This window comes from Pristis pectinata, chromosome 1 (assembly GCF_009764475.1).
Source record: "Pristis pectinata isolate sPriPec2 chromosome 1, sPriPec2.1.pri, whole genome shotgun sequence".
NCBI lineage: Eukaryota > Metazoa > Chordata > Chondrichthyes > Rhinopristiformes > Pristidae > Pristis > Pristis pectinata.
In genome coordinates, this window is record NC_067405.1 from 69,696,021 (window position 1) to 69,719,488 (window position 23,468).

Consider the following 23,468-nt stretch of genomic DNA (forward strand, 5'->3'; position numbering starts at 1 on the left):
TGACATTATGACTCCAAATCATTTACCTTGCTTTATTTCATATATATTTGGGCTCATTTTATTCAAACAGCAGAATGCCATTGTGCAATACAAAGTAATAAATAATCCACAATTCCTCACACCAATGGGTCATCTTGACAGATTCACCAAAGACTTGGATAATCTGTGCTGATAACTCCAATAATCCACTATCTATCTGTTCATAAATCTTGACCAAGAGCTGATTCCAGTCTTCCCTTCCACTCTCCTGGTCTTAGCTTCCCACATTCCCTGATATGCAGCAGGTTACCATGTTCACTTGATATCTACCTGTTTCCATTCCCCACGCTGCCATGAAACTTACTGGAGAGTTTACTATCTATCGTATACTATCTAAAACAAAAGTGACCCAGCTGGGCAAAAATGCCCAATATAATTGTAGATATAACAATGGCTGCATCAGTAGCTAAGATGCATCTTGGGATGTCTAGTGTTCAAATTTCAAATCATATTTTCTGAACTACTAACTATTGCCTTGCATTCTATCATTTAAGACTGTGCCAAATTAAGTAATCTCGATAGAGAGTGGAGCACAAGTATCCTATCTAACCCTGTGCCTTGATTTGGAAAGGGAAGAAGTTTCCACACCAAATAATTATGCAGCAACTCCTACTGGAAGATGGTACTGTTGAAGATCAGTTGAGATTGTGTGCTTGGCTACAGATAATCCTACTCAACTGCCCACTAAGAATAACTTTACTCAAAATAAGAGGACTAGAATAAGGTGCCAAAGGACTTAAGCCTATGAATGGCATTACGCATCTAAAAATAAAACACAACCTTCAAGAAAAAGGGGCTAAAAGCAATAAATGGTCTCAAACATTGAAACACTTTCTTGGCAACTGTAACCATGGAATAGTTTTATGGTGATGCATAGGGTATGGAGATATACAACAAAGAGTTTGACAGACTTAGCAGAAAAATTAAGGCACACTCATACACAAACATGTATTTGCTGAGGTGCAGCAATACTTATTCCAATATAGCCTTCTCTTGAATTATGTTTGAGGATGCTGCTATGAAAATAAGAAAAGAGCGACTCATGTAGCTTGCGGTCTACAATTTACATGATGCACCGTTTGAAGTATTTTTCAATAGTTTCAAAAGTTAAACAATTCCCTGACCTACCATCAAAAGAAAACCAAATTACTTTCATTATGCAAGAGACCCCAATGAACTGCGAGGCAGTCCAGTGCCCAAGTATTTGTTGTGATGGTGTGTTCTCTTGCATGCTCAGATGCCACCCAACACCCTCTCCCTTCCCCCACCACACCTAACCACCTGACAAACTTTTTACTTCAATCAGACCTATAAGAATTACACCAGGACATTATCCTGCAAATCTGATTGCTCCATCTGATTAATAACACAAAAACAAATCTAACACAAAATGTCCAGTGGCATTCAGTTCCCTAATTTTGGAATAAACACTGACAGACTACATACAAATTTTCTATTTCAGAGTAAACTTACTCCCAATATCCACCAATTCTGTTTTCAAGAGCTTTGCTGGAACCGGTTCAAATGAATATCAGTAACAGTCCACCTCTTCTTATGCCATTGTTTATACTGTTAAATGTTTTCAAGAATAACTAGACAGGAAAAACTTGTCACATTACTGCAGCTGATAACGGCAAGGTTGAATATTAAAATATATCGATAACATTGTAACACACTAATATACTCTCTGAAAGTTTAAGGATAGGTACAGTACTGTTATAACCTTTCAATTCTCACCTTTTAGCTGGTCACCTGGGGAGTCAATTATTCTGCAATATTATCAAATTCTTATCTATTCCTCCCAAAATAATTATTTGGGCAAATGTTTGAAGTCAGTCAGATGCAACTTAAAAAAATATTGGCACATTGTTTAACCAACACTGATCTAAATTCATGTTAAGATTACAAGATGAGATACAAGATATGAGATGAGATGAGATGACCTCATCTGCCTTGAGCCAAAATAAGGTTTTCAGCAGGCTGTGTTCCCGAACTCTTGCGCATCCTAAGTTTAATTCACATTCCTTTGGTGAAAGCATTAGAAAAGGCAAACCCAGGTTTGCAGATGACACCTGATTTTTTTCTCTCCAACACATTTCTCAGCCACCTAGGTTTTGTCAGAACAGTTCTCCAATATCCAGTCTTTAATAAGCCAATTTCCAAAGACCAAAGCCATTCTGCCCATCTTTCTCCACATATACCATTCTTGCAGTTTCACGTCTTTCCCCGAACAGTGACACACACTAAATTAGACTGCTGGCAATATCAGGTTCCTAATCAACCCCACATTCCAATCCAATATCCTCCCCAATACAATTTAGTACACTTTGATAAATATTGCCTGGTTTTGTCCCCATCCCACCATTCACAGAAGTGCTCAACTATACTTTTCTCAGCTTCATTGGCCTATTTGGCCTTCAATCTAACCTCCATCAACCTCAACTGATCAAAATATCTATTGTGTTCTACCTTGCACAAGTCCCTTATGACCAACAATCACCAGCTCCTGGAAACTCAACAGCTCAAATTTAAAAGTCTTTCCTTGGTGTTCCAATCATTTATCACCTCATTCTTCTCTATTTCTACAACTTCGACCTGCCTCAAAACTCAACCTCTATGTTCCACTAACTTGAGAACTTTACATCCATTTGAACACTGGCAACCATGCTTTCATCTGTCCAAACCCTTCCATAAATTTTTTTCTTGAACCCTTTCACTCAAACCCTTCCTTCTCCATCACACTTCAGAAATTCGACCTCCAAACCATGGCTTCTTTACCTCTGCATCCATTTTTGACTCCGCCTCAGAACTATTTCAGAACTTGTTTTAAGAAGGGTGCATTACAAGTCCCAACTGCTGTTCCAGGCGTAGCTCCTTACACTGCTTAACATTGAGTAATGCTAACGACATAATCGTAATCATATAATCTTCGATATCTGGAGACTTCAACATAATTATTTGCAATCTCAAAATCCCAGAGTTCAAGCATTCTAATTTCTTATTTATGCATGCTGAATTAGGTACACAGGTAATTGAGAAAATATTCATGAACATCTATTATAATACGTCAGGATCACATAGCAACTAAAAACTGTTCCCATTTGCTGATGGTAAAAGGACTGAGATTTCTGAACGGTCCATAAACAGTATCTCGTTATTCCTCTTTTGCACTATTTATGTTTGTAACTTACAACAATTTTTATGTCTTTATGTCTTGCACTGTACTGCTGCCACAAAATAACAAATTTCATGACATATGTCAGTGATAATAAACCTGATTCTGAGCACAAATTCAAGGTTTAGGATAACAGACATGAGGAAGAACATCTTTTAATCCACAGAACAGTGAGAAATTGAGTAGTGTTGACTTTCAAAGGGACCTGGGTGTGCTTATGTAAAAGTGACTGAAGACCAACATGCAGCTGCAGCAAGTGATTAGGAGGGCAAATGGTTTGTTAACTTTTATTATGAGAGGGTGCGATTCCAGGACCAAGAAAATATTCCTGCAATTGGTGAAACTGTACCTGCAGTATCATGTACAGTTTTTGTTCCTTACCCAAGAAACAATATACTTACCACTGAGGAAGTGCAGTGAAAATTTACTTCACTGGTTGCAGGACTGATGGGTTTACAAAATGACAAAAAATTGGGTAGAATGGGTATGTATTCTTTGAAGTTCAAAGAATGAGATTGCATCAAAACTTACGAAACTCTTAAAGGGTTTGGTAGATTAAATGAGGGGAGGATGTTTCCTATGAGCGTGCTGAGGACTAGGGAGGTAAAAGTACAGTCTGACAGAAAGGGGTAGGTAGTGAACCTTTGGAATTCTCTACCTCAGAGGTCAGTGGAGGCTCAGTCACTATGTTCATTCAAAACAACGATGTAGATTTCAAAGCATTAGGAGAATCAAGGGATATGAATATAGTTCTAGAAAATGGCATTGAAGTACAAAATCAGCCCTGATCCTGACAAATGGCAGAGCAGGCTTAAAGGATTGTATGGCCTACACCTTCTCCTGTTTCTTGTGTCGACAGTTAATTACAAGGATGGTGGAAACAGAATTTAAGGAAATTGGGCAGACACTTCAGAAAAGAAAAATGTTGGGGATCCTCAGGCATACTATAATCAACATCTTTTTCAAGAAAGAAGACATGAGAATGCAGTAATTCAGAGTTGGCTCTCTGGTGTCTGCTACTGAGAAAATCATAGCAAGAATCCTCTTCGACATCTCCTCCCAGTCGTCATCAAACTTGTCCCAGAAGGCAGACATTGACAAGGCAATGCAAATTCTGACCATTAAGCAGCACATGGCCTTCATCAAATCGAGAAACCCAACAAGACTGCAGGAAGCAGCACCAATCACTGTACATGGCCTTTTTGCACCTCAAAAAGTCTTCAACCCTGTCATTCATGATGGATAATACAGGATTCTTCTTAAATTTAATTGTATCCCAAAATATGTTGCTACCTTTGGTCTACTTCACGATGGTATGCAATGCCCAATCTTCATCAATGGATCCACCACTGATCCAATTCCAGTGCAGGTCTGGGGTGAAGCAAGACTCTAACACCCTTCTTAGTTTCCGTCAATGCAGCATTTCACCTCATTTCTCCACTGGCTCACGGAGAAGCATCCAAGGAGACTCACCATTGGGAACATGTGAAGGCCAAGCACAAAAAGCAGAAGGTGCACACGACAATCCAACCAACTGCTGCATTAAGTATCACTCGTCCCATGTCTGCAGATCCCACACTGGACTTACTCATTAACTCATGAACTTCTTCAAAATGCCAGCCATCCTTGGTTCTGAGGAAATGCTTAGGAAACAGGAGGGGGACTGCCAAAGGTGATGATACATTACAAGTTAATGTTATTGTTGTACTCTTGAAATTAATGGTAATCCACATTAGTAGATAAAATGTCACTTCATGAAAATGGAGTGCTCTCTCCAGATTTCAGAATACAATGGATAAAAAAAAGAACAGAAATATTGTTGCCTGCAGGTTACAATGAACCAGCGTAATCCAAAAATATGGCAATAGATTATAATTTTGACAATGGGTACAGATTATTTCCATCTCAATATCATTATCTTCATCACTTCTTGCAATCATCTGGTTATTTGATGATCAAGGAAACAAAATTATCAAAAAAATTATACAGAGTTGTGTTATACCAAATCTTCAGTTTTGTTCAGCCATATTATACAGCTCCCAAAACACACACTTGGAATGAAAATATGTATCACGTGTCACATTTTAAAAATAATAGGATATAAATATTCGATGTAGCTTCACATATAGCAATGTTAAAATCAATTACTGGGAATAAAGTTTTACCTGTACAATATTAACTCAGTGAGTAACAATTGACATGGATGGAGTAAATCTTGCCCAATCAGCCTTCTGCAACTTCTTTTTGAGAATTGATAACCCAGCCAAATCTTATATCATCCTACAATGTGGGATGGCAGGAATTACAAAAATCATTGAAAAACTTCCAAAAGGCTGATGCTGCTACCAGGAGATACAGAGGCCTGACATCCCATACCATCAAGTTCAGGAACAGCAACTTTCCTGTAACCATCAGTTTCGTGAACCCACCTGAACAACCCTAATCCTGCCTTAGCAATGGAACACAATGGACCACCTCTTGCACTACCATGGACTTGCCTTCGATTATGTCTTTTTTTCTCCCCCGCACTAAGGTTTTGCTTTTTGCAGTCTTTTCTCCCCCTACCATCTGGCATAACTTTTATGTTCAATTTATATTGTACCGTTGTCTGTACCTACGTGCCTGCTGCAAGTTTTTCCATTGTACTGTACCTCACCATACTTGTGCACATGACAATAAACTCCATTTGATTTGATTTGAGTTAAGGTGCATGGATAATCTTTAAACAGTTAAGATACTAAACAATCAAAAACAATTTGCTAGAGAAAAAACACTACATCTGCTCAATATTTTAAATAAAACAAATTACTCTACATAGCAAGGAGTTCAGCGAGTATTTTGAGAGTGAAACAGTTCATTCTTCACAGATGCTAACCTGCTGAGCATTTACAGTATTTTATTTTCCATTTGTTATTGCAGTTATTTCAAAAAAGGAAAATGCAGTGGAATTCCCAGAGCTGATCATAATCATCTGTAATTTACAACAAAGTAGTTTCAAATGTAAATTGATTTTGGACATAATTATCATTGAAGGAGAAAACAAAGATTTAAATGCATGATTTTCAGGATATTCTCGTACAGACTCTGTAGATGGGAAAACGTTGGTATTACTTAGAAAAGAGTTAGATACTGCAGGAAGAATGAGATGTCAGGAAGCACTGTTCAGTGATCCAGACTAGAAAAGGTGCATGCAATTAAATAAGGAAAGAACAGGAGGAAGGTAAAAGGGAAAGAAAATGCATGAATATAGTTAAATTTTCTGGCCTTGCAATGCAAAACAAACAGTGTACCAGACTGCAGCAACACATCTTAAAATGTAGGAAAAGTACGTCAAAATACACCATTCTCAGACATCATCTTCCACCACCACCTATCCTCACAACTACTTTGTGTTCTTGACAGTCTTCGTTATCTCTTTCCTAACCTAACTTAGATAGAACAGTTTAAGCTTCAGCTATTTCCTTTTTTGCTTTAAATTAAGCATCACCCTTGCCATTTCTAACTGTTAAAGCAGAGGTAAAAGAACTAACGTACACAAAAAAAGCTTATTTTTAAGCATTTCTAATTTGCATTCTTTACTACCAAAATCACAATGTAAAGAGTTAAAATTGTTCAGCCATGCAGGATGGAAAAAATTCAATGGCTCAGGACTGCCGACATAGGTTTCATGAAGGAGTAGAATTTTAAAAAGAAAATTAATGAAACATTTAAGATATGGATAATAAAGGCCAGAAAGACAAGGTTCAAATCAGTCTATGCACATTTGAGAAAATCAGAGGAATAATCAAATGCTTTCAGAGGTACACTCATCTGTTGCCCTTTGTTTTATCAAATTCAAAAGAGGTTCATATTACATTCCTATTAGAAAGCTCATGTGCAAGAGTAGTTCAGTCAGTGCCAGGTTTTAAGTCAGCAATAGAAAAGCTTGGTTTAAATTGTGCGTATTTAGCAAGGAAACTAGGTCAAAGTAAAATTACAGCAAATACTCTTGAGAGAAAACAACTGGTACCTTGCAGAGGAGACTAATGATCCTTTTTCAAAAAAATAGCATGCACTGTTAGTTCACATTTTTAGTGGTTTTATTTGCACTTGTTTCAAAAGCCAGATCTCTGTATGATCAATAGTGCATAATCTACCTCTTCGTAAGAGAGCCAATCTGCAGCTCAGGGCATTCCAGCTATTGCTGCACTGCATTTGGGCCAAGCTTTAATACCTGGGTTTTTTTTTGTTTACCCAGTTATTGCAGAGGTTAAGACATGCTCCAGTTTGTAAGGGATGCAAGCTGTGCCAGTAGATATAAAAGTGCAGCTTGTGACACTGAACCCAAAATACCAAGTGCAAAAATGTAACAACAACTTCAGCTTCAGGTTACAGGAAACAAATCAGGAAGAAAAAGCGGAGCTCAAAAGATGAAAAATGAAAAGAGAACACATTAATAGATCATGTATTTGCAGTAATTCTGGAACACAGTGCGGGTGAAAATTTTAAATCAGTTGAAAGACACTGTGTGCACATCAATGTAAATGCAAGGAGTGGCCTACAGGACACAGGACATGTTACAGAAATAAGATTGGGATTGGCAAGAAGAGTGTACAACTAATCAGTATCTTTGGAAGATGGCAAAATACAAAGAAAATTAAACCAGAGATGTCATACTTTATACAGAAGTGTAATTATTTGCCAGTAAGTACGTACCTGCCAAGAAGAGAAAAGCTGTGCTAGCAAAGGTATTGATATCTGTTCTCAACATAACTCTCAGCTGCATCAATCTAACACACCAGATCTTATTTTTAAAATTGAAACACTTATGAAATAAGTGAAAGCTATAATGTTGTATATTTTTCAAAAGGGAACGCACAAACAAGACTAAATTTAAGTAATTCAATATGAAGTCTGCAGAGCAACATTTCCACACAGCACAATTTAGAATTAAATTCAATGTTAATACAACTCTTTTCATTTACTTTATAGTGGAGATTTGCTGACAACACTCCAGCATTTTCAAAGATGAAGATAAACCACAAGCCTGTCAATTTGAAATTAGTTGTATGAAACCTGCTGTTGAGTTATTAAGGATGGAGTAACAGCCCAGAACCAAATGTGCACTGATGAGAGAGAGAAAGTTTGAATTAAGGACAAGTTATGTTTGATCAAGCTGAACTTTTCCCGACAGGTCACTAATAAGATTAATTAAGGAAAAGGCAGGAACCTGATTCTCACAAGTTTCCTGAAAACATTCTTTAAATTTCCAAACAAAAGATTATTAGGAAAAATAGAGCCAGAGAATTAATTGCATTCCTTTGGATCGTGAAAATTGATAGGAAACAGGAGAAAGAAAGTGTGGGTGAAGGATATACTCACCAATTGACAGGATGTGACAAATGATGTTCACAATTTTGCCATAATTGTGGATAACGTGGACCTGGGATTGATATTCATAAATGACAACAAGTTAACAGGGATGGTGGCGTTGCAGATGCAAGCTGAAAACTGCAGAGACCTTTACAGATTTTCTCAGTTTTTACAAACTCCTGGCCAGGTCCTATCAGTGGTAGGAAAATTATTAAAGATTCTTAGGGATAAGATCTTTTTACATCTGGAAAAGCATAGACTTATCAGGTATAATCAGCATGGCTTTGTGCAGAGGAAGTCAGATCTTACAAACCTGATTGAGTTTTTTTTTGAGGTGATAAAGATGATCAATGAGGGTAGGGCAGAGGTGTTGAATACACGGACTTCAGTAAAACTTTCAACAAGGTCCCTCAATGAAGGCTGGTCCAGAAGATTAAGGCACATAGGATCTATGGAGACTTCATAAACTGGATTCAAAATCGACTTGACCACAGAAGACAGGAGTGGTGTTGGAAGGGTGTTATCCTCGTTCGAGGTGTATGACCAGTAGTGTTGCACAAGGATCAGTGTTGGAACCTCTGTTGTTTGTGATATATAAATGACTTGGACAAAAATATAGGTGGGCTGATTAGTAATTTTGCAGACAATACATAAACTGACAGAGTTGTGGATAGTGAGGAAGGTTGTCAAAGGATTCAGCAGGATACAGACCAGTTGGAAACATGGACAGAAAATGGCAGATGAAGTTTAAGCTGGACAAATATGAGGTATTTCACATTGGAAGGTCAAATTTAAGAGGAAAGTATATACAGTAAATGGTGGGATTCTTAGGAGCAGAGATACAGGGGGATCTTTGGCTTCAAGTCCACAGATCTTTGAAAGTAGCAATGCAAGTAGATAGAATAGTAAGGAAAGTATATGGCATACTTCCCCTCATCGGTTGGAGTGTTGAGTATAAAAGTAGGGAAATCATATTGCAGCTGCATAAAACTTTGATTAGGCCACATTTGGAGTAGTGTGTGCAGTTCTGGTGGTCACATTACAGGAAGGGTGTGGAGGCTTTGGAGAGGGTACAGAAAATGTTCACCAAAATGTTGCCTGGATAAGAGATGATGGGCTATAAAAGGAGAAGATGGACAAACTTGGAGGCTGATCAAAGTATAACATTATGAGAGGCATACATTGGAGCAGATGCTTAAGAATTTTTTCCCCAGGGTAGAAATGTCAAATACTAGAGGGCTTAGCTTCAAAATGGGGGGGGGGGGGGGGGGGGGGGGTTAAAAAGCAGATTTGAATCAACTTTTATTTTTAAAAACACAGGGGGGAAAAGTACCTGGAATACGCCACCAGGGAATGTGGTGGAAGCAGGTACAATAGTAACACTTAAGAGGAATTTGGATGGTCACATGAACAGGCAGGAAATAGAGGGATACAGACCACGTGTAGACAAACGGAATTAGTTAGATTGGCATTGTTGGCACTGACATTGTGGGCAAAAGGTCCTGTGACTGCGCTGTACTGTTCTATGTAGTATTATGTTCAGTTTTGGCCACTGCACCTCACTGAAGATATATTAGCCTCGTGGGAGGCCCTACAATGCAGATTCAAAAAAAATAATACCAGTGCTTGCTCAGAATGTTTAACTATGTCGACAGATATCATAAACCTGCTATTCCCTTGAGCAAAAAAGGTTGTGGAATGATCTGACCGAAATGTTAAAAAGAATTGATAGGAGCGCACAAAAAATCTACTTACTCTGATGGACAAAAACAAATCAATAACACAGACATAATTTTCCATGTAAGGGCTGTGCTGTTAAAGGGAGGGGAGCATTATCAGGAAGCGTTTTATGTCAAGGGCAGAAGAAATCCAGAACATGTTTCTCCAAAGGCCTGCAGGTGTGCAGAGCTTTCAAGATCCAGATTTAAAAAAATCCTTAACTTTATCATCAAGGGATATGGAGGTATGTCAGGAAAATAAGATTCTACAGATTAGATTTTTCAGTTAGATTATGGCTAAACAGGTTTGAGAAACTGAATGGCCCACACCCACTTCAATGATGCTACTTTATTTTATAGGTCACCCTTCAATTCCAATCAACATTGAAAATAGCATGACTGCAGAATGTAATGAAGCAGTTTTGAAGGTAGCCCAGAGCACAGACTGTATGAGCATGGTGTTCCTCTGCTCTCTGAACCAGCAGGTCCATAATTATTGAACCACTCACCAACAATACAGTGCGTTCCCTTACATCTCTACAAGTCAGAACATTCCAGTCAAGTCTGGAGTTTTTATTTTTTTATATATATGCTCTGCATTTACTACATTTTCACCCCTAATCAAGTTGCAAGTCCAATTTGCTATGCTAGCACTTTATTCAATGGCAAATCAAAATCTGCACTTTTCAACAATCATGATAGTTATGAATTATTTAATTGATACCCCGAAACTGTGTGCCTTGTTGGACAAGGACATTGACACATAGTTTTGTTATCCTTACAGCCAAAAACACATAACAGAAAGACAAAAATATATGAAAAAAAGCTCACAAGGCTATAAAATCTTGTATAATCCAATGGTTGAGTAAACCAATAGTTCTCAGGTGGTAACTTTTTTTCCTCAAGCCTGCAGAAAATGATAAATGATTCATCACCAAAACATTTAACGTCAAACATGGTACTGTAGTGAATTCGTATAGCTAAACAAAATGAAATCTATTTAGCTGATGTTTGTTATTCTTGGAATTGAACCAGAGGCCATGCCATGGCTCACCTTCCTATACTTCCTACAACTGTAAGGAAAACTATTGTTTGTTTACAGATTTAGTATTTTGAGGAATAACATTTTTTATATGTTCGCTAATTAATTCATTCCATTCTATTCCTAAAAGATACTTATATCTAGAGTACCTTAGACTAGATAGAAAATCCTGGAAAGTGAGCTGATAAATCACCTACAAAAGTGTTCAGCCATCCTCCAACCCTCCTCAGAAACAAAGCTGAAGTGGGCTCAAAATGGGCACATGCTCTATTTGTTTCCAATCCAGTGCATTGTTCATAACATCTCATTTCTTTCATGGGTTCATCAAGACTAAATTCAATCGCATTCAGGAGTTCAACAAGAGTTAACTTCAAACCAGACATCCACCAAGTTTAGATAATTTCTCACAAATATCACTCACTCACCTTGTCAAAATCCTCATCAATGCTGTGATCTTTGTCAGTTTTAATGTCTCAAATATTCAATTTCTGTTGCTCCTGTTCCAGCTTGCCCAATTTCTTCACATTAGTTAATTTCAAAATTTTGGTTCTCAATTATACTTTCCATAATGGCCTCCCTCCATTTCTTATTAAATCTTCCATACCTAAGCTACTGCAAATCTGATGACTCTCAGCCATCACAGTCTTTAGCTACATACTCATTGAAATTCAATTACTTTCCCCAAAATACCTCGTTTTACACTGCAATGTGAAATAATCTCAAAATCCATTTGACCTTTTTCATTTCCCCACAATCCAGTCCACCTCTCACAAAGCAGTAGCCAACTAAGCAGATGAAAGGTCAGGTATCCTTTAACAAGAGTTTCACCTCTTAATTCCCCAACACCTTTCCATCATCTTCAAGGCAGTATAAGTATTTGATGGGATGCTCTACACCTGTATGGCCAGATGAAACTGCAATGGCTCTCAACATTCTCAATGCCATCAACAAAGTGTGTGCTAACATCAGGGAAGAGAACCCACTAACCCAATACTATAATGCTTAAACCTCCAAAGACATCTTGGAACAAGCAACACCACTGTCTGCCTTGCACAAATATTTCAACCGTTTGCCAGAACACCCATTCAGGTTTTTAAAATGGTTCTTGCTCACATCAAGTTGGGCAGAGAATGCCAACACTGATACCCAATTCCTCAAAGTCATTGAAATAATGCAAAGATTGGGAGGCAAACAGACACATTGCACCTCACCAAGTGGTTCAAGTCAAAATTTTCCAATTGCGAATGTGAATTTCCAATTTGAGACTGCACAGCACACCTTTGTCTGCCAAATACATTAACAGGTTGGAAAGATTTAATTCAATCAATATTTAATTCAGAATTACCAATGATGATAAACTTGGTGCAATGCTTTCTCGTGAGTGGCTGTGACATCCCTCCATTAAGGCCAAAGCAGTTTATTGTTGCAGCAAAGTGGGTCATAAGTACATGAAATTTTCATTAATTCAACAGATTTTCCTTGATTGGAATGTTTTTTCTTGCAAACCAGTGCAGCTAAGAAACAAAGACAATTCACTGACCCACCATTTCATTTCTACATTAAACTAAGCATGGATGGAAATGTCATGGTTGGCCTCAGTTTCATGGTGTTACAATAATAAATACTGACAGCTTCATTGTCACTATTACTGCAAAATTTTGGCTAGTTTCAACATAGTAAGATAGATTACATCTTGCAATTCTGACATGAATATTTCTCCTATTCTGAAACCGGTGTCAAGCTTATTACTGGCTGGCGTTCTTGGGACCAGCTGGCAATGTTGTTCATGGTCTGATTATTTAAACCGTAATTTTAATCCTGCCCTTTCAGATGTGCAATATAAACCACAGAGTTGGTTAGTCACCAAAACTGCACTTCCACAGGTTTCCCCAAATAACCAGCACGCAAGCTCATAGCTACAGCTCCAAGTCATCACTTGCCAGATGTATCCAATGCAATTTGAGGTTTGCACAAGGGCCACTTTCACTGCCTCATCCTTCAGCTCCTGCTCCAACCCCAAACCACTGTGTGTTGGTTGGCCAAAACCAACTCAAGTTTCTTCAGATATTCGCCAACTTATAATCTTTATGTCTACCATATTTGTAACGCATAGTCCTTTCTGCAACATCAATTTTATTTGGCCTCTGGTTGAGCACTTCCAAGCATTACTGCCATTTGTTTGCTCTCTATTCCAATTTTCCCACCATGATTGTTCCTTTACTAGGGACAGTGTAACTCTTCATTCGTGGATATATAGAGGTCACTTCACACATTAACCTGCAGGACCATTCCACCATATAGCTACTCATAATCTATCCCATTCCTCCCATCCTCATCCACAAAAAGTGCACCTCTGTAAACAATAATAGTCAACTAATATTGGTGCCTTTTAAATATTTACAGTAAATAAATTATGCACTCTACCAATGAATATCTACTGTTCAAAAATTTGAGTTCAAGCAGCATACAGGCATTTTCCATTTGGAGGAATGCCTTGCTCTAAAAATTGTGGCATTATGCATTCAGCTTCTCCACAAGAATTCACCATCTTAGTTTAAAGCATAAATTAAATTTTTAATTTTGAAAAAATGCTCATGATTGGAAGAAACAAATTCCAGCAAAGGTTTGCTTCAATGAAAATGTCAAAACTAGTCTGATTAGTACAAACCTAATCTGAAGACGCAGGTACTTAATGTGGGGGAAGAAAAATCAATGTTCCATGGGCAGTAAGAAAGATGCTCTGGATGTTAGTGAGCTTTTCTTTGATTAACGAAGGGAAGAAACATGCTATTGGGAATATCAGTGATGACACGGCTATTCAACTGGTGGAAAATCCCAGCCCAAACACTGTTCCTCATTGAACTCAGTCATTTGTCAAGCACCTTCATAACAGCCAGAAGGCATAGCATAATTTATTGCTTAACCTTAATAACAATTTGGGCATTAAGTCAATCACATCATACAGATCTGGAATCACCTGTAGAGCAGGTTTGAAAAGTTCCTTTACCTGGGTTTTTCTGGTAACAGTCCAGGTTCAAAAAATTGAATTTTAAGCTTGCTAGATAAAATTTTTTGAGCTCTTAAATTCTGGATTACATTCAGCTATGCCTCAATTTTATCAAGACAACTCAGCGTTAAAACAGCCAGTTACCCTGAAGACAGCCTAAAAGAAGCACAACTTGTTTAGACTTCTGATATATTCTTAAGCAAGCCCATAAGCAGCACAAATAATTTAAATATAAAAGGATTTACACAACTTAGCCTTTTACACTGGATCTGATTGTTTCTATTCCTTTCTGAGCTCATAGCAAGGGAAAGGATGGAAATCAAGATCAAAGTTTATGGTCATATACACAAGTATACGTATGCTTAGGTGCAATGAAAAAATTTACTTACAGAACCAGGTGAACCAAATTGTGTTAGATTTTGTCTTTGCATGTCACATGCTTATTAATTTCTCAAATATTTTGAAGTTAATGAACCAAAATACTAACAGCGATGCAGACTGCTTTATCCTGTGATTATCCTACAGTTAAGGAACACAAAGCATGGTTTGATTGGGATCAAAAAAGATTCCAACAAATCCTATCAAAACCTCAGCATAAGTAAAAAAAATAATTTGCAATCAGCTCAAGTTGAGAAACACTGAGCACGTCTATAGCAAGGATTCAGGTTTGCACGTGAATAGCATTTTGCTAAAGAATACCAAAGGTGGTCTGCTGACCACTGGACACATGTCAGTCATGGCACTTTCACGTTGGAGTCAAAAGGTTGTGTTCATGCCCAATTCAGAGACATGAGCACTTAATCTAGGATGACATGACAGTGCCAGCATCGAGAAAATTATATTTGGAAATGTGCAATTAAACTTACTTGAAAAAGATTCCATAGCACTATCTAAACAGCAGGAGAATATTTATGCTACAATAATACCAAAATTAATAAAAGAGCAACCAGTAATTTAGCTCAATGCTGTTTGTGGGATATCGGCGTCATAAATTACTAACCAACACATTTTCTGCAGTACAACAATGCAATGCCTAGGCATCACAAAATGAAAGTGAACACACAAATTGAGAGGAATGAGACAATGAAGAAATCACAAGTGAGAATTTTAAAGAGATAAATGAAGAACATCCTTGAAACATCAGCAACCAATGCATGTATTTTTAAACTTTTGAATTTTGTTTCAACTTCTGAATGCAGAGAAACACATTCACAATCAAATTACATCAATAGATATTTACCAATCTTCTAAATGTTTCAGCGCTCAAAACAAATGTAAAAGTTTTCCCTTAGCAAGTTAGATACAGTAGCTCTTAATTTTATGAAAATGCCTACAATTTTTTATGATCTACCTTAACAAAGCAAAAGACTTCTCAAGGTAGAATCAATTCCACAAATGTACAATTTAAAAAATGCTTATTCCACAACTTGCACTTGTATACCACACATATCACAGCAATGTCTGCCGTGGGTGTCAAAAAGGCATGTTCAGGTCAACATGGTTTCATAAGGATGTAGAATCAAGACAACCCCTATATCAGAATGAAGAATGGGACTCCTTAACCTATTTTACCAATACAGCATGGTACTGTTGATAACTCAAAGGACATGCAAAACTGAAGTTCTCATCATGCAAGTCCACATATCCCTGCTAATCTAATAACAGCAGGGTGGTCCTAAACAGCAGCTGAAAGCTTACCAGTGTGGTGTATTGGTATGATGTGCAGTGAGGAATTCAGAAAAATACTACAAGAGGAGTAGAGCTGAGGATACAATGGAGTATGTCAGGTAGACCTTGGATGACCAATAAGGAGAACGCCCAAAGCTGACTGTGCAAAGTGACGAGGTCACAAAGAAGGCTGTAGAAGACACCTCTGCAGATAGAAATTTGGTAATGTAGAGGATGTGGTATTTGCAAGTTTAGCTCCAGGTTGAAACAGGACACCCAATATGCATGCCATCGGGTTCAGCATGAAAAAGAACTGCAAAAGGAAATGATCAGAGAAGCTAAAACAAAAAGATTTTGACTTTCTCACCATAGCACAGAGAAAGACCTGGCTTGTTTATTACTTTTAATACAAAAGGCAAAAGAGGAGAAATGTATTTTTCAAAAATTTCATCATTGGGGAACTGAAAAACATGTTAGATTCCATTCTTTGTGGAATTACTGTAAAACGACCAAAACATGATAACCAATTTCTGCACAATGAGGGCCCAAAACAGCTATGAGAAACTTTGATCCTTTAAGCACTTTTAGTGATTCTGTAGAGTGCTCAATATCCACTTTGAAGCAGGGAACTCCTCTGCTTGTTTCCAAGACCTGGACAACATTCAGCCTTGGGTTGGTAATTGTCAAGTAACGTTTACTCGACACTAAAGCCAGACAATGACCATCTACAACTAAAAAGGTCTAACTACCTCCTCTCAACATTCAATAGCACAACTATCAAAAAGTTAAACACCATCCACATCTTAAAGGATCATCATGGACCAGAAATAGCAGGTTAGAAACTGTGCAACCTGCACCAAGTGACTCACTTCCTGATTCCCCAAAGCCTTTTCACAATAAGACAAATGATAAATGTAATGAAACACACTTGGCACTCATTTGGATGGATGTAGCTCCAAAAGTTATACAGGTAAAAGCCATCCAAGGCAAAGCAACCTTCCTGTTCAATGAATTCTCCAGTCTAAACACCATTTCTATCACATAATGGGTACAGTGTGTACATCTACAAAATTCACTGCAGCATCTCACCAAGGGCTTGTTGATTGGACATCCCTAACCTACTAACGCCACTACCTAGAAGAACAAGGAAACAAATGCCTGGGAATGTCGCCACCTGCATGTTGCCCTTCACATCAGGCAATGTCCTACCCTAGAAGTGTGTTACTATTCCACAATCATTGAATCTAAATACTGAAACAATCGATCCAACAGCACTGTAGGAGTACTTTCAACCTGCAGACTGCAGGGATTCAAGAAGGTGGCTTGCCATCTCTAAGGCAACCTATTATGACTTTACTAGAGATATAAAATTTAAGAGCTGGAACTTATGCAAGAACCATACATAATACTCATTAGTCCATTTCATAAATACTGTGTACAGACCTGGTTAACAGATTACAGGAAATATATGGTTGTGCTGTAGAGGGTGCAGAGATCCACAAAGATGTTGCCAGGGCTGAAAAATTGAAACTATGAGCAAAGACTAGATAAGCTAGAGTGGTGGGCTCCCTTGGAAATGGGGATGTTGACGGTGAGACTTAATTCAGGTGTATAAAATTATGAAAGGCCCAGATAAATAGAAAGTGGTTACTTCCCTAAATAGAGGGGTCGAAAACTAGAGGAATTTATTGAAAGTAATTGGTAGAAGGTCTTAAGAAAAGGTATAGAAAATGTTTTGACTGAGATGGTGGTGGGGGTCCAGAACTCTCTGTCCGAAAGGGTGGTCAAAGCAGAATCCTTCCCCAGATCTTTGATGTGTACTTGAGGAGCAGTGAGGTGCAGGGTTATGAACCATTTACTAGTAGGTGGGATTAGACCATGTAACCCTTCCTCAGCTGCCAAATGCCCCCCTTTTCTGTCTTACATATTTTATGATTCTATGAGGCACACACTTTCTACAAGTAAAAAAAATACATAAAACAGTATACTCTATGCTTTACACATCACTAGAATCAATACCAGAATCTTCGGTCCAATAGTAATATTGTACCACAGTGATTTGCTACAAGGCTCACAATGATTGCTAATCTTAAGAGGAAACTGGTTTTGCGTTTGCTTTTGTGATTCCAAGTACCTTTCCAGAAACAAAATCTCCAAGATAGCACAGAACAAATAATAAATAATTTATGACTTGAGAGTTTTTGCAAATGAGCAAATGGTCACTAATATCCTTCAAACTGATTATTGCAAATGTTAAACAAAATTACTTAATTGTCCCACTAGATATCGTAACATATAACTAATATAGAACTCTTCAAATATTTGAAAATAGGACAGTTTCTTTTAAATGCTGAAGGTGACAAGAAAAAAATACAACTAGACACCAAAACATTTACACACACTGTAGTTGCTAAATAAACTGAGAAATTATTAGATATTTGCTGAAGATGTAAAAATAATTTTGAGGAGAGATATTTGTTTAACATGCAGTGACACATTTTCCTCAACTAGATGATTTCAAACAAAAAGGATTCATCATGGATAGTTTTGGAAGATCCACAGAAGATGAAACATTCTAAATGTTTAATTACTCAGTTATAAGCTCAAAATAAAGCATGTGCTACTACATTGGTGATATTTGTTTTATGAAGAACACTTGCTGGAGTTGAGCAACCCCATTCTACCATGGAAAGAAAAATCAACAAAAAGAAAATAAAAACAGAAAGTGCAGGTTAGGCAGCATCTGTGAAGAAAGAAACAAAGTTAAGATCTCAGGTCAATGATCCATCATCAGAACTGGAAAAAAAGGAAACTAGTGTGTTTTAAGTTGCAGAGTGGAGATGGAGAGAACAAAGGAAATGTCTGTGATAATGTGAAGACCAAAGTTGTCCAGGCAACAACTGGTTTTGGTGCTGTCCAGGAGAAGGTAATGAACGTTAGCTGATCCATCTGAAGGTGCATACACAGAAGAAAGTGAATAAGGACAAGTAGAGTAAAACATAACAACATGCTGGAACTGTTAAATGTAGAATACAGCAGTTGCTAGTAATCTGAAAAAGGGAAGGTGGGGAATACTCAACAAATCAGGTAGTTTCTGTAGACAAGGAAAAATTATTTTAATGTTAAAGGTGGATAACATATCAGCACTGACCAGTTCTGACAAAGTCTGGTTACCTGAAATTGTTGAATTCAATATTGAATCTGAAGGGCTGCAACATGCCAAAATGAAAATTGAGGTGTTGTTTCTCAAGCATATGCTAGGCTTTGTTGGAACAGTGTAGGAGTCACTTTCTGCATTATAACACACAGATTTTCATGAGCTTTAGATGAGTCAGATTTACTCAAGTTAAAATAACAAGCAGAAGCATCTCATCTGTTTTTGATAGATCATTTTGATGACAAAAGTTAATTTTCTAATTTCTCTATCCTCCACCTATTTCCCATTAGTCCATCACTGACTGACTAGCTCTAGCTTTTACAGGCTTCTTTTTAAAATGCTCAAGTGTCAACTATGGATTCAAGCCCATGAACAGAATAATCTATACTAATACTTTGGATGCAGCGCCAAGGGTGTGCTGCTCTGTCAGAGGTACATTCCAAATAAGGTTAAACTAAGAAACCATCAGTTCTCCTAAGTAGAAGAGAAAGCTGTCACGGCACGATTTCCAATATGTGTATGGGAGCTATCTCATAATGGGAGGTCAGGGAAAGAGAAAATAGGAATTGCACATCCAGTCTGCAGAAAAAAGGTGAAGATGTGCCTGCCAATATTTATCACTCAACAATCGCCCAAAAACAGATAATCATATTGATGTTAAATTGGCTACCTCATTTCCTATGTCACTTTATTGGCTGGAAAGATTTTGAGATATTGCAAGGTCATAAAACGCATATTATATATGCACATTTCTCATTTATTGAATTATAAAATGCTAATAGAACCACAGAATGTGAATTATCAGTAAAATCTCACAGAATTCTTGGAAATACATTGATTTAACACCCACCAACTACTACTGTGTCCTCTGATAACCCATCTGAAATCTTATGTTTACCTGCCAATCCTGGTGCCTTTGAACCTGGAGTGGCGAGTTTAGGTATTAGTATTCTTACTATAAGTTAGAGGATGTATTACATTAAATACCCAATTCTACTTGGTAGCACTGGGACACACTAACCATGACAGATCTCAACCATGACAGTTGTAGGAGTGTTACAATTATCCTCATAGCTCTGCTTTAAGATTGGTACCAGCATTTCAAACTTAAAGGTGCATGTTGGATAAAGATACTTTAACACAACCGTCACTGTCAAAACTCCATATGAATAGTGCCCAGTTAGAATAGATACCAAAGGATAGCCAGTGCCTTGTAACTGTACCCATTAAAAAGGGCAGTCACAGCATAACATATACTCACCTTGTTTCATGAAGACATGCAAATTAAGTTTGCAGTTGCTTCTTCAATGATATTTATGGTTCTCTGGTAAGTCCATGCACATATTTTATTCAACTAATTGAGAAAACTGAACTTAAGGCATGAGCTTTTGCACAGATTTATCAATTCCATAAGCTTTGTTTCCAACAAAGCCTGCATGCACTTAAAAATGCTGCAAGGAAATGTAAAACACCTCTCAAATTGTCTTTCACTCCTCTTGCTCTTCCTAAACTATTATGGCTCTCACTATCAGTCACTATCACTGTTCCAACAGGGTTATTTCTTCTACAACACCTGCTGCACTTATTGGCAAGAACAACATCCCCTAAGCAACGTTAGTAATTTTCAGCTAAGGTTCAAAGTAAAATTCAAATGCAATACACTGTAGTTCAGTCAACAGCTCAGAGGTCTAAATTGCATTTGAACAACTACTCTTCCCAGATACCTATCTGCAAGCAAAGCACAGCACATCAAGCCTCTACTGACATTTTTATATGATAAATAACAGTTTATATGCTTTATAGCAGATTTCTCCACAGAGTAAGATGGTTTAAAAAAAGAAACACAGAAATAAGCATTAAATTAGTAACATCCATATTTTAACGAAGATTTACAGATCAGAGAGAGAGAATCAAAAATTCATTGACAATCTGAAGGTTAAGGTGAAGATAATTTGGAAGTGCCCAAATCACCATACCAAACATGCAAGATCAGGTCAGGTCCATGCAACAGTGCAAGTGGCATACAGAATACAAACTGGGAAAAATGGAAAGTCATCAACTCCATGAGAAAAAAATAGAAAAATAATTTTTTAATTAATTTAAAAAGTCAAGAGATGGAAAAGCACTGATACTAAGAGGGACTTTGGTGTCCTTTTATATGAATTACTTAAAGATAACATGCAGAAACAACGCACAATTAGGAAGGCAAAGAAAAAGTTGACCTTTACTGCAAGATGATTCAAATACCATAGTAAATACATTTTTGTACTACTATATAGAGCCCTGTTGAAGCAACTCCTGGGATACCATGTGCTGGTCCAGTCACCCGGCTGAAGGACATTGTGCAATGGAGGTGCACCAGATTGATTTCTGGAATGGGAGCAGTCCTGAGACAAGATTCACCAGACTGTGCCTGTACTTTACAGAATGCAGTAGAATAAGTTAATCTCATTGAAACCATTCTTATGGGGGTTGATATGGTAGCTGCAGGAATAATGATTCCCCTTGCTGAGATGTCTCAAACCAAAGGTCAAATTCTCAAATAAGGAGCCAGCATTCAGGTCAGAGAATTTATTTCTGCAGCTAAAAAGACAGTAAATCTTTGGAAATTCTCCATCCGACATTATGGAGATTCATTGTCGATTACGTTGAAGAAAGAGACTGATAGAATCTAGATATGAAGGTAATCAAGGGATACAGAGCTAGTGTCAGATAGTGGCAAAGTAAAAGATCAACGTTGATCTTAACAAATGACAAAGCATCCACAAAACAGCCTACCCTAGATCCTACCAATTTTCTTATGAGAATGTAACAACACATGTATTTAATCAGCAAATGATACAGGGAGAAAGTAAAACATGTGCAATAAGGATCAGGAAAGAGAAGTAAAAGACAACATGAAGAGGCCTGGCTTTTAAAAAATGTCAACTCATCTGACTATATGTCCTAACCAATATTACCAAAAAGGGAAAGAAATCATCGTGGGTGGGTGCCATGATATGTTGATACAAGTGTTAAAGCGATACCTGGCATGGAGAAGGGGGATGGTACAGGAAAGACATCAAGGTGAAGAAGAGGAAAAATAGTATTCATCCTGACCACCTGAAGAATGAGAGAAAGCAGGGGAAATTACAGAGAAAAGCACCAGTCGAAGATTGGGAAAAGGAGGCTACTCATCCAGCCAAAACCTGCTTCACTGATGCCTGACGGATGCTTTTCGATTTTTTTTAATAAAAGCGAAGCAACAGAATTAAATGCTAAAGTCTTTGCAACCCATGGGATTGTGAATTATCTGCTTACTGGTGAAAGCAGGGTGAGATGGAAGCACGAGTGAATTCGGGTGTCCTGTACACCCACCGCCGAGTCTGCCCACACTGATCACGAATAACAAGTGCGGTGCATCAGCACCAACTCCGTCCATGAGCGTCACTGCTTTTTTATTAATAATAGAGTGAGGCGAGGGGGATGAAGACATTGAGATGATTCAAGCTCATGGTGCTCCCCCACAACAGCTGCCAACTCCCGTTCACCCGGGGAACTGACAATATGGGGGAAAAAAAACTTTGTGCACTCCCCTCCCCTCTTCTACCCACAAGCTGCACGATGTTATTAACCTGCAAATCACGCCGCCCGGCTACAGAAAGGCAGCAAGAGCTGCTCGGTGGGAGTGGAGAGCTGCTGTCGCCATCTGCGCTTCACTCCGTGCACATGCATGAGTGCACCGGTCTCCTCATTCTGCATTGCATGCACGGCTGCATCGCACGCCGCTCACCATACGCCTTTAATTATGTTTTGCACCGGTTATTTTTATATATTATATATTGGGGCGCGCCTCGCGGTGTCTCCAACCGGCAACGGCTCCGGCGCGCGCTCTCGCTCGCACTTCCAACCCGAGCACCAGCGGGAAAGGAGCCACCGGCTGCCTCCGCCGGCTTCTCCGCCCCATATTTTCACAGAGAAATGAGATCGGTTGGTGCGGCCGAGGCCCCCGTTCGCCTCACCTCGTTGGTCGGGCTCGCTGTCCCCACTCCGCTTTCGCACAGCGCGCTGCTCCGCCATCTTATCGCGGCGAGGTTAACGTCAACAACAGGGCCCGCCTTCCATTGGCCGGCGCCGTGACAGGGCCCTGCTCCTCATTGGAAGAGAGGCGCCTGCTTTCCATTCGACAGAGCGCTGCACCTGTCGCGGTTTCCATTGGCCGAAATAGGTCTTGCCCCGTTCGCCATTGGACGTGTGAGAGATCGGACTCGTCCTGTGATGGACATTGTGAAAGAAGCAACAGCATGTCTGGAACCGTGCACTAGTACAAG

The 23,468-nt window shown here is 38.4% G+C and overlaps 1 protein-coding gene across 1 annotated transcript in view; it reads right to left on the reverse strand.

Moving 5' to 3' along the window:
• LOC127568661 (double-stranded RNA-specific editase 1-like) overlaps positions 1-23,253 on the reverse strand; it is a 235,057-nt gene extending 211,804 nt beyond the window's left edge. The window contains 1 exon segment of the mRNA XM_052012664.1: positions 23,160-23,253. Coding sequence (XP_051868624.1) covers positions 23,160-23,217 — 58 coding nt within the window. The 5' untranslated portion in view covers positions 23,218-23,253.
• Positions 23,254-23,468: the final 215 nt, after the last annotated feature.